Here is an 11,886-nt window from a genome sequence, read left to right as displayed (position 1 = left end):
TAATTTGATTCTACCTGCAGGGGCAGGTGTTGGATCCAGCTCCTAGCAGAGCCTCAGGCAGCACCTGATGATCCATTTGTTCCCTTTAATCTGCTCTGGAACAGGAGCTCACAGGAATTCCAAGAGGAGGGCGCTGGGCTATGCTGAAACTGAGGTTATGCAAGGACTGATTTTCCAGACTTTGCTTCCCTTCCTGAATCCATCTGGCAATGGCAAGAGAGGGGAAAACTAACAGGATTGGCATTTTTCCTTCTGGAAAAGGCAGAGGCTGGAGGTGGGGGGAGATTTGGCTTTGCCAGCTGATGAAACACAAGGAGAATTCCTCATTTCCAGCATTATGTTGGGGAAAACGTCCCTATTTCCCAGGATAACCCCTGTCCCAGCTAGGTCCAGCTCTTCCACACCAGCCAACACTGTTTGGTTCAGGGTGAAATCGTAAATTATCCTGAAACTGTAATTCAAAATTGTAATTTATCCTGGGATTTGATTTCCAGGCCTCTGCCCTTCCGAGGGCAGCGCAGAGCCAGCTGCCAGGATTGAAGCAGAGCTGGCTTTCCCCACAACCATGATTTTATAGGAAAATACTCTTTTAATCTTAATTTCTTCCCTTATCAGACCCATCTGCGATTCCCAGACACTGTTTTGAGGACACAGAGAGAGATTTTTGCTGGAGAACAAAAAACTAAGTGGGATAAGGAGGGATTTTCTGATGAAAAATAGGGTTAACTATCAAAACTCCGTGGTACCTGCAGGATTTTGGAGGTGAGGGGCTGTCCCAGGCCATTATCCCTGTTTCTGCTTGGTGGGCTCTGATCTATCAATTTTTATGGATTTTTTTCAAGCCCTACTCAAAGCAAACACAAACCCCAAGGCTGATCACAGATTTCTTTGCAGGGAAGGAGATGGAGCTCCAGGGATGCTTTTACAGATAAAAAACACTGGAGAAGGAGGGAGGAATGCACTGAACAGATTAAAAGCTCTCCTTTTCTACGAAGAAATGTGGAATGACACCTGGATTTCCCCAGAGACAGCACCACAAGAGGGAGACTCGCTGCTACAGCAGAGCTGGCAGTGTCCTTGGCACCGCCACTGTCCCGATCCACCCCCAGTTTCAGCTCCAAATCCCCGCCTTCCCACCTTTTCCCCCCGTGCCGAGGAGTCCAGAGAGAGTAACAAAATTATTTATTTCATTCCCTCCTCAGGAAAACCTCAGTTCTGTCCAGAAATGGTAAAAAAACCTCTGGAGTTGGCAGGAGCAGCAGATCCAGGTGCTGTGGGAAGGGAAGTCCCAGGAGCTGGGGGAACTGGACCAGTTCCTTTGGTCGGGGAGGGGTGTGAACTTTTGGGGGTCTCTCCCTCTTTTTCAAATATCCTTGATGACCTCCTCAAGCTCCTCTTTTGTGTACATGTGGAATTTCATCCCAGGCTCCACCGTGGCAAGCTGGAAGAGAAGGAACAAGGGGTTAAGTGTGGCTGAGGAAAGCAGGGAGCAGCTGTTCCTTCTTCTGATCTGCCAGACCAGCAGGATCATTCCAGCCCGGAACACGCTCCGTGAGTCCCTAAAATAGCTGCCTGCTGCACAAATAGCTTTGAATTGACTCAGTCTCCTCAGAGGAGCAGCAGAAGGGAATTTTAGTGGGAACAGGCAGGCGCTGCTCCCACTTGATGGGGGAAAAGCCATCAAAACCTCCCAGGAGAGAATTCCTGCCTCTCCAAAGGCTTCTTCTCCCCCAGGAACCAACCAAGGGGACAAATCCTGGCCTGTCTGGGAGCTAAGGGGACTCAGGGTTGGCTCAGGGAAACTGAGGCAGAGATCTCTAAGGAAAACAGGGACAGGGACAACACAGCGTCAGGGCAGACAGCCAAAACATTCCAGAGGCAGCACCAAGGATGAGGGATACTTGAATGAAAAGCCTGGAAGGGAAACATGAGCAGAAATATTCACACCTGGCTCAGGGATGAGAGCCCAAAACAGGGACAGCTGTGTCAGTGGAAATGCCAAGGCTCCAGAGGGAGCTGGGATGCCCCGGAAGGAGCTGGGGTATCCTGTAACAGACTGGGATGGGGCAGGAACGGGCTGGGATGGGGCAGGAGCGGGCTGGGATGCTCCTGAACTCACAGGCACTGGGCACATGGTTTGACTCTTCAGGGATCAAAGTGTATGGATGCAACCAATAAGCTGAAGGAAAGCTCTGGAGCATCCCAGCAGATCCCAGAGCTCTTCTGAGGTGACTGTTCACAAGTCTCCCCTTCACCAGCACAAGGGGAAGGAGCAGATCCAGGGGCAGGAAGGTTCCATGAGGTGTTTCCAAGTAGAAACGTCCCTGAGCCTGAGAGCTCCTGCCAGCCCAGGCTTCACCGACAACTCTCAGACAAGGCGGAGACACTTGGAGATGCCACTTTAGGCCTCTCAAATCATGGAGTGGTTTGGGTTGCAAGGGACCTTAAAACCCATCCAGTCCCACCCCTGCCATGGCAGGGACACCTTCCACTAGCCCAGGTGGCTCCAAGCTCTGTCCAGCCTGGCCATGGACACTGCCAGGGATCCAGGGAGAGCCGCAGCTGCTCTGGGCACCAAACCACCTGTGCAGGGACTGGACTGATCCTGGACCCAACCAGACTCAACAAGACCCAGATTTATGCACCAAAACCAGTTCTAATACTGAAAAAACCTTCATGAACACCCAAAACCAGCACTCAGAGACACCAGTTCCTTTGCTTTTCCACACCTCCTCAAACCTGTCCCTCACTTTCTCCCGACAAAAGCTTCCCTCCACCATTCCCTGACAGGCTTCCCAGGGAAGTCATTAATCCAAAAGCATGAAGTCCTTTCAGGCCCTGACCACCGCCATCCATGGATTTAACTCTTCCACAACCACACTTTCCCTTCTTCTCTTTGTTCCTAGATGGAAAATGCCACAGGAGAGGAGCCAGAGCCAAGAAATGGGAGAGGCACATACTTCTAGGAAGCAAAGAGCTCTTCAGGTGGCAGATTTTCATCCACGGGGTGACTTGAGTCAATAGAAACCTTTTAATCCTCAGCACATTCCTGCTGTCCTCCCCCCAGCACAATTCCACCCCACTCCAGGGCCGTGCCAAGCACAGTTAAGCCCTGTTAAACAGGGACATGACATCAGGATACTGTACACATTCCTCTGCCTGCACTGTACCAGGAAAAAATGTATGGTGAAGGGCTGGAAGAGCACCTGGGAAGGAGATTCCAGCCGCCTGGCATGATTTTGGGACAGAGTATCCAAGTTTCCTTGTGCTGTTGGCCTTCCCTTCCAAAGGAAGTTGGTTAATCCCACCAGGAATGGTCCCCCCAGCAGCAACGTTTCATACAAAAATGGGGCAAACACCTCGAGGCTGTTTGGGAAAAGGTTTCCCAGCACTCAGAGGGAAGGAATGGGAGGAGAGAGCAGCTCAGGAGCTGGAATGCCACACTTTGGAAAGGTCTGGTGTCTCATAACCCACCCGAAATAGAAGCAAACTCTATACGCCAGCATGACTTCTCATCTCCCAGTTACCCCACCCAATCCAAAGGGTTTGTACCTTTCCCACCCAAAAAGGAGCCTATGGAGCAGGTTTGGGGGGCCCAGCATCTCCAGGTCTGTGGGTACTGCCTGCTCCCGGGGTTCCAGGGGCACAGCCATTCCTGGAGGATCCTGTTGCTCCCACTGTCCAAGGGATTTTTGGCACTGCCCCAGGACTGATATAGCAGCCCAGGAGCTGGGTAATTTTCATTCCTTCTAGTATTACAAGCAGCAAGGCAAAAAAGAATGGCTAGATCCAGGGGAAGAACAAGCCATCTGGGTGGTGTGTTGGGTTCTGCTGACTGGAGGTCAGAGAATCCCTTCTGCTCATCATGGATTAGCTGTGAAAACAGACCAGGCTCTGGACCTCTGGAAAAGCTTTAACTTTTCCAAAATGCCCCAGAGGAGATGACAAAAAGGGCAGGAACATCTGCAGCAGTTGGCTCAGGAAGCCCTGAGCTGCTCCATTCCTTGCTCCAGGGGCAATCCTGACTCCAGGAGGACTCACCTCGATGTTGGTGGCATTTAGTTTCTCCTCCATGACCTGTTTCAGGATGACCAGGGAAGATTTGATGGCTTCCTTTAGCGTCATGGACTGGAAAACAAATGGCTCGTGGATTACATGGTGGAGGCTCAGGACGTGGCCCTGCTCCCTCCCCTCTCCCAAATCCCTTGAGCCAGGCAGCGAACGGAGCAGCTCATCAAGGCAGCTGCAGCATCCCCGGGACACTGGAGCAGGCAGGGCAGGGATATCCACAGGGACAGTGAAATCCTGCCTTTCTGAGATTTAAAAATGGGTAATTTGGGCACATAAATCTGAAGGGATTGGGACAGCAGAGGCTGTTTCTCTTCACCAATTTCCTCCCAAAAAGCCAGATTCCCTCTCAGCAGGAGCCTCCAAGCTGCATTTAATCTGATAAATCCCATGCATCACTAGAGCCAGAGGGATGTTCAGCACAGCTGGGTTCACTCACTTTGCACTTGAAAAAGGGTTGACAATCCAGGGAGTCCAGAGTTTGGGTAATTTGGAGAATTCTAGTGAACAAATGAGTCTTCCCAGCCACCACCACTAATTGTGCTTTCAATTAGGGCTTGGTTTCTTACTGCCCAAAACAAGCAACTCCCTCCTCAGGGGGGAAAAAAATTCCTGTTTAATACCAAACATGACCAGAACTTGCAGCACAAAAGCTGCTCCCTTGCCTGGTGAGGTGAAGGTGCTGGTATGAGCTCAAGGTGCTTCCAGCTGCATCCACACGGAGCCTGATGCTGACAGCAGCACTTGGAGCTCAGTTTTTATTTATAGAGAACTTCCTGACATGGCCTTAATTACCTCACAGGCAGAAAGCAGCTGCTGGGAGTAGCTCTACTCATCGTAGAGATCCTCAGCACCTACTCACAGGATCCACTGCTAAGGAGTGATCCTGCCCTGAGGATCCTAGCCCAGCCCAGTCCTAAATCCTCACTGGGAAGGGAATTAGGGGATCCTGGTAGGTGGTGAAGTACCCCAGACCCATGAGAAGTGACCCCCAATCCCAAATCCAGCCCTTACCTTGTGGTAAACCTCCTGCAGGGAGCTCTGGGCTCCCTCTGAGGCGGAGCCGATGGCTCTGGCATCGCACTGCACGAATGTTCCCGAGGGATCCATGTGGAACCTGTGGGGACAGGGGGTGACTGCCTGCACCCCATCCCACCCCAGGGCACCCCAAGGACTCTCTCACCAGCTCCCCAGAGCTCCCTGCACAGCTGGAGCTGGGATTCATCCCCAAGAGCTCCTGGGCTGGCAGCTTACACACTCTGACACTGCCCTCCTTCCTCAGAGAACCATTTTCCTTTGGATTTCCCAGTTTACCCTATTTTTTTTTTAATAAATCCAGTAAGTTTTCCCTGCTGGAAGGGAGACCTGACTGGGCTGGCTCTGCCAAGCCTTTCCCACTTCCAGTGGGGCCATTTGAAGCCCTGAGTTCAGGTTACAGCTGCTCCAACACCTCCCCAAGGAATGTCACATGGATTATGTTACTGGTGGCTCTGCTGGTCCTTTAGGGAAAGGTAAGAACACACTCAGGACGAGGAGAGCTTTAACGCTTCCCTCCTCCCCAGGAAACCACATTTTTAATAAAGAAAAGCAAGGGTTTGGGGAAGATATGATGTTTTTTCCATGGCAAACAGGCAAGCAGGGCTCTGGAAAGAGTTTAACAGGATTAACAAACATATCAGGGACATAATGGGATAAACCCCGAGGGTTAGGCTTAAGGAAAATCCCAGAATGGAGTCATTAAAACAGCCTGGGAATTTTGCAGTGGAGGTTTGGTCTTTTCCCTGGATTAAGAGACCAGAACTCACAGCTGGGGTCCCTTCTCATCCACTCCTCCGAAGAGCAGAGCGACGCCGAACGGGCGGGACTGCAGGAGAAAGGAGGGAATGGGTCGGACAAGGACAAGGAAGGGGGGTTCCCCAGCACCCCCAGATCCCCCCTGGATCCCACCATGGCTCCTGGATCGGCATCTTCCTCCCCGAACTGCAGGGCCAGGTTAGACACAGCCTGTGTCACACTCTCCACCGTCATCGTCTCGTTGTAGGTGAACCAGTGATTCTGCAGGAAAATCCAAACAAAGATTCCCATTATCCCCATGGTCCCAAAATATGACGCTCCTGCGTGGCTGAGGTGGAGTGATGCCCTGTGTGGACACAAGGATAACTTCCCTATGGAACTCTGGGCACAGCCAGTTCTCCCATGGAAGCATCCGGCAGAGTGGGATGTACAAAAATCCACAGAAAATTTTGGGATACCAAGGCCTTGGGATGCCAACAGGGAAATGCAAGGCTGAGGGGTTTCATCCCGGTATCTCTTTTGGAAGTCATGTGTTATCCAGCTCTCCAGAAGGTGGAAAAGTGCTGATATGCAGGAGAAAACCCCAGGAAAATCCTTTGCTGTAGCACAGATTTGTTCCTGGGACCTCCAAGCACCTGAGGCATCCAGGAAACTTAAGGGGATAAAAATAAAACCAATACATCCAGTATTTTGCCAAAACAGTCAGACAGCCCCTCTGCTCCCAGCAAAGCCTCCAGCTTCCCACCAGCTTCTTTGATGGAATGATCTTCCCTTTCCCAGCACTTTCAAGGAATTCCTGGGATTTGTGCTGCTAATTTAAGAACAGAGATGTCGGATCTTACCTGAGTCTCCACTCTGGCCTTGTCAATTAAAGTCTTTGCATCAGCTATTAGGCCACTCATGGCACACCCTGGAATGGGAAAGGGGAAACAGGGGTCATTCCACCCATTCTTTGGGATGTGTTTCCCCCCAGACTGCCCAAAGCCCACGTAAAACACAAAGGGCTGCAGGGAGAAGCTGGTCCCTGAGTGGGAACGTGGGAAAGGGATTTGTCCCACTGGTGAGGCCACACCTGGAACCCTGGGGTCAGTTTTGGGTTTCTCACAAGAAGGACATTGAGGGGCTGGAGTGTATCCAGAGAGGGGAACAGAGCTGGGGAAGGGTCTGGAGCCCCAGGAGCAGCTGAGGGAGCTGGGAAAGGGGCTCAGGCTGGAGCAAAGGAGGCTCAGGGGGGACCTTGTGGCTCTGCACAAGTCCCTGACAGGAGGGGGCAGCCGGGGGGGTCGGGCTCTGCTGGCAGGGAACAGGGACAGGAGGAGAGGGAACGGCCTCAGGCTGGGCCAGGGGAGGCTCAGGGTGGACATTAGGTAAATTTTTTTTCATGGAAAGGGTGGTCAGGCCCTGGCACAGGCTGCCCCTGTGAGCAGTGGTAGAGTCCCCATCCCTGGAAGGGTTCAGAAAGTGTCTGGATGTGGCACCTGGGGACACGGATTAGCAGTGGCCTTGGTATGGTTGGACTCAATGATCTCAGAGAGCTTTTCCAACCTCAAGGATTCCATGGAATTGAAACAGATTTGCTCCACAACCTGCTGGGAAGGGGCCCTGGCTACCCCACAGCCAGCAGATGCAGCAGGAGCCCCCAGCACAGACTCCACTCTGGGAAGAGGGGGCTGCACCGCAAGCCCCCAGGAAGAGGAAATAATCAGACTCTTGGAACTCTTCCCATGCCCATGGAACAGCAGCATGGGGATTTTGGAGGTTTCCTGCCTTTCAGGGCGATGTATTTGGTCATGAGCCCATCGTGAGCCCCTCAGGGCGTGGGTGGCTCCAGGTTGATCCTGGAGAAACTGGCCCCGAGTCAAGCCCACCATAATTCCCCACCCTCCCAGAGCTAAATTTGGGATGAGCTTTCATGAGGGAGGTCACTGAGGCAGGGGGCAGTGCTTCAGCTGCCTCTTTCTGGTTCCTGCAGCTACGTTCTGCTGGCTCAGAGCCTGGAAAACCAGTGACCAGGAGCTGGTGTGCGCTGGGAGGGATGAGCATTCCTGCTCCAGGCAGAACTGCCTGCAGGGACAGCTCATCCCAAAACACGACTTCCCGAATTCCCATAGCACAGACTCTTATTATAAATAATTCACAGTTTTAAGGGTGCTCCCAGAGCTGACCCAGAGGGACCCCCAAGGCTGAATCCCTTCTCTGTACCAATGTGGGAGTCAATCTCCACGATCTTCTCGATGCTGCTGGGCTCCATGAGGGGAGATGTGATCCTCTTCTCCACAGCCAGGCAAACTCCCTCTGAGGTCTGGATCCCGATGGCTGTGGAGCCAAGCTGGAAAACACCACCACAGGCTCCAGCTCAATGGTAATTCTGACTTATCTGCAGGTGTGTTGGTTTGGATTCAATTGCATCACCCACACACAAACCCACTCTGGCTTTGCATGGTGGATTTTAAAGCTTATTCCTTGAAGGAGGGAATGGGGAAGGTGAAATCCATGTGATTCCCATGAGAACCCAGTGGGGCTGCTGCACATCCTTCATCTTTCAAGCAACAGCAGTTTGTGGAGCCTGGTGAGTGTAAAAGGCCCTGGGAATTCTCCTCTGCCAGAGGGAAAGAAGAGTTTAAAGGGCGAGAGGATTTCCCACGTCAGTACAAATCCTGCTGCACCTCGGGCTTGGGCACTTGGCTTTCCATAAGCTCCTGTTCTCTCCAGAGTCCCAGGCAGTCAGTTCCACCCAGGGACTGCAGGACACCTCAGTGGCACCACGGCCACAAGCAAAGGGACAGATCTCAGGGGCTCCTGGCAGTCCTTGTCTGGATCCTGCCATGATCCTGCCTTGATCCCACCCATTCCTTCCTGGATCCCACCTTGATCCCATCAGCCCCTGCCTTGATCCCACCTCAATTGCACCAGCTCTCACCTTGATCCCACAAATCCCTGCCTTGAAGAACCCCTTCTTTGATCCCACTTTGATCCCACCAACCCTTACCTTGATCCTATTTAATCCCACCAAGCCCCACATTGGTCCCCACCCTAATCCCGCCAGCTCCTAAACTCAATCCTTGATCCCACCAACAATTACCCTCATCCCACTTTGATCCCACCAGCCCCTGCCTTGATCCCACCTTGCTCCCAGCACTCACAGCTTTTCCCCACCATGGAACTTCCTGGCATGATCAGCTGCAGTGTGCAGTGCTAACAGCTCCCAACATCCACTTCAAGACACAGGCTTTAGTTCTAATCCCAAGATTCCCTGGAAAGCTGCACCTACAGCCACAGGTCTTGGCAGGAGATGTGTTTTAATTTATGAAGCCAGCATGGTCACCAACATCCTCCTGGGAGCTTTAATTCCCTAGTCCTTGATACTTTTAATACTTTTTCTGTTACATTATTACTTTATTCCTCTTTTCAGTGCTCCAAAGAGCTAAAGCAACACAGAAAAGATGAAGCCAGGACCCTTCTCCCCAATCCAAACACCTCAGAGCTTTTTCCCTTCATAACTTGACTTGCTTCTTCCAAATTTAAGCCATTACCAATCAACACCCACATTCTATAAATACAATAAACAGGAATATTTATCAATTAAGGACATTTATCAATTAAGGATATTTTAATCCCCATTTACCAATTAAGGATACTTAAACCCCATTTGGCCCTGCAAAGGTGGGTTTGCTCATAACAATCTCCAGATTTTAAATCCACCCAAGAAGCCTTTTAGGTTTGATTTGGGGAAAAACAGCTTCGGATTGGGTTTGGTTTGGGGATAAATCACTTGGTAGGACAGGGGATGGAACATTCCACTGAATTTTGGGGAAAATCAATGGGTTTTGGTTCTTAGTGACCCATAAAAGATCAGAGCTGTGGGATGTTTGGCTGGAGGGAAACAGGCACAGCCTGGATCAGTCCTGACCAACCCATACCTGGGGTTTGAAGGAGCCCTAAATGTCACAGTTTGGAAACGTTTTAACGTACCTTTATGGCCTCGATGGCATATTCCACCTGGAAGAGCCTCCCCTCTGGAGAGAACGTGTTCACACCCCTGCAAGGACAACACAGACAGAGTGAGAGGGGCAGGAAACCAAAGGAATGCAAGTCCTGGGCACAGGTAGCACAGGTGGGGCAGGGGGATGTGTCCCCCTCAGCACCGAACACCCACAGGGGCTGGATTCGGGATGTTCATGGAAAGGAAAATCCAGCAGGTCAAGGGACAGGTGAGAAGCAGGTGGGGTGTCACAGCACACTCTGGGTGCTGGAAGCCTTTGGAATCCAGAGGGTGCACCACGAGCCAGAAAGGTTTTGTTTCCCCATGGAATCCTCGAGGTTGGAGAAGTCCCCTGAGACCGTCGAGTCCAACCGTTCCCCCAGCACGGCCAAGGCCAGCACTAACCCATGTCCCCAAGTGCCACATCCACGTGCTTTTTTGAGCCTTTCCAGGGATGAGGACTCCACCTCTGCCCTGAGCAGCCTGTGTCAGGGCTGGATAGCGCTTCCCATGAAAAAAAAAAAATCCCAATATCCAAACTAAACATCCGTGACCCAGCCTGAGGCCGTTCCCTCTCCTCCTGTCCCTGTTCCCTGCCAGCAGAGCCCGACCCCCCCGGCTGCCCCCTCCTGTCAGGGACTTGTGCAGAGCCACAAGGTCCCCCCTGAGCCTCCTTTGCTCCAGGCTGAGCCCCTTTCCCAGCTCCCTCAGCGGCTCCTGGCGATCCAGACCCACGATTCCGCAGCTCGGTTGCTCTTCACCGGACACGCTCCTTCCCCTGGATACCCCATCCCGCCTCATCCCCGCACACCAAACAAGGGCTCCCGAGCTCCCGCCGCCCTCGGGTCCGTCCTATCCTGGCAGCCCCCGTTCCCGTGGCAGGGCCCAGCAACGCTGCGGGCTCGTGGCAGCTCCCGGTGCGATCCCAGTGCGGGAGGCGCCGGTCGGGGTGCCCCGGACCGGCCGGGCCGCGCCGGGCGCAGGCCCGTGACTCAGCCGCGGGCGCGGGCGGGCACTCACCGGTCGTACTCGGAGCGTGTGAGGAACATGGCGACGACAGGGCCGGGTGGTTCCGGGGATCCCGGGGACTCCGGAGGTACCGGGGGGGTTTGGGGGTTCCAGAGGCACCGGGAGCGCCGCGGCCTCACCGGGGGCTGCAATGCCGCTTCCGGCCCCGAGCACCACTTCCGCCCGCGCCGCCCGCCCATTGGGCAGCGGCCGTGCGATCTGACCAATAGGAGGGCGGGGAGGGCGGGATCAGTGCACAGGAGAGGGACGGGGATTGGCGGGAGCAGGGGATGGGCGGGGCCGTGGATCGGGGCGCGGCCAAGGCACGAGGGGCGTGGCCGGAGCATGAGGGGCGCGGCCATAACACCGGGGAGTCCGAGGGACAGAGGGGCGTGGTCTGGGCAGGGGGCGGGGCATAGCGCCGGGGGGCGGGGCCCGAGCGGGATGGGGCGGGCGCGCTGAGGGGCGCGGTGACGGAGGGGGCGTGGCTTGGATGCGGGGGCGGGGTCAGAGCAGCAGGGGGCGGGGCCTGGGGGCGGGCACAGCGCGGTGCCGGGAGGGGCTCCGAGGAATGGGGTCTCGGGAAGGGGTACCGGGAAGGGGTACCGGGAAGGAGTCCCGGAAAGGGGGTACTAGGAAGAGGTACCGGGAAGGGGTACCGGGAGGCGGTACCAGGGAGGGGATACCGGGCAGGGGCACCAGGAAGAAGCTACGGGAGGCAGTGTCGGGAAGGGGCTACGGGATGGGATGCAGGGAAAGGAATACCGGGAGGGGGTATATGGCCCTGGAGCCCCGGGGCCCTACGGGCACCCCAGCGCCCAGGACACGGTGCGACGCCGTCAGGCTCCTTGCCGGCCCCGTTACCGGCCCCCGGCGGGCTTCTCGCCTCGTTCCAGCGCTCCCGACTAACGGGGGATCTGAGGGGCCGGCGGACGGGCCGCCCCCCCGGGGGGCGCTGCGCGGGCCGGAGGGCCTGGGGGCGGACCGGGGCGGGGGGCTGTCCCGGGGGGGCCCGGGGCCGGCCCAGGGGCGCT

At 54.6% G+C, this 11,886-nt stretch overlaps 1 protein-coding gene across 1 annotated transcript; it reads right to left on the bottom strand.

Moving 5' to 3' along the window:
- Positions 1-1,165: 1,165 nt before the first annotated feature.
- On the bottom strand, positions 1,166-11,037 carry PSMA5 (proteasome 20S subunit alpha 5). The gene is made up of 9 exons (XM_039565476.1): positions 10,865-11,037; positions 9,835-9,901; positions 8,065-8,191; positions 6,705-6,772; positions 6,016-6,123; positions 5,874-5,932; positions 5,083-5,185; positions 4,042-4,128; positions 1,166-1,441 (listed from the first exon to the last, which is right to left on the bottom strand). Exons 1-9 carry the CDS (start codon positions 10,891-10,893, stop codon positions 1,364-1,366), a joined length of 726 nt encoding a protein of 241 aa, XP_039421410.1. The 5' UTR covers positions 10,894-11,037; the 3' UTR covers positions 1,166-1,363.
- Positions 11,038-11,886: the final 849 nt, after the last annotated feature.

Source organism: Corvus cornix, chromosome 26, assembly GCF_000738735.6.
Source record: "Corvus cornix cornix isolate S_Up_H32 chromosome 26, ASM73873v5, whole genome shotgun sequence".
In the NCBI taxonomy this organism is placed as follows: Eukaryota; Metazoa; Chordata; class Aves; order Passeriformes; family Corvidae; genus Corvus; species Corvus cornix.
This window is presented reverse-complemented; position numbering and strand designations above follow the sequence as displayed.

What these genes read in the sequence shown, in the direction of transcription:
- PSMA5 (XM_039565476.1), bottom strand. Translation starts at nt 10,893, where the DNA reads ATGTTCCTCACACGCTCCGAGTACGACCG. An exon ending in GATGAGAAGGGACCCCAGCT is followed by an intron (nt 5,186 to 5,873) that starts GTGAGTTCTGGT and finishes CTGTCCCCACAG; the next exon opens with GTTCCACATGGATCCCTCGG. An exon ending in TGCAGGAGGTTTACCACAAG is followed by an intron (nt 4,129 to 5,082) that starts GTAAGGGCTGGA and finishes TTTGTTTTCCAG; the next exon opens with TCCATGACGCTAAAGGAAGC.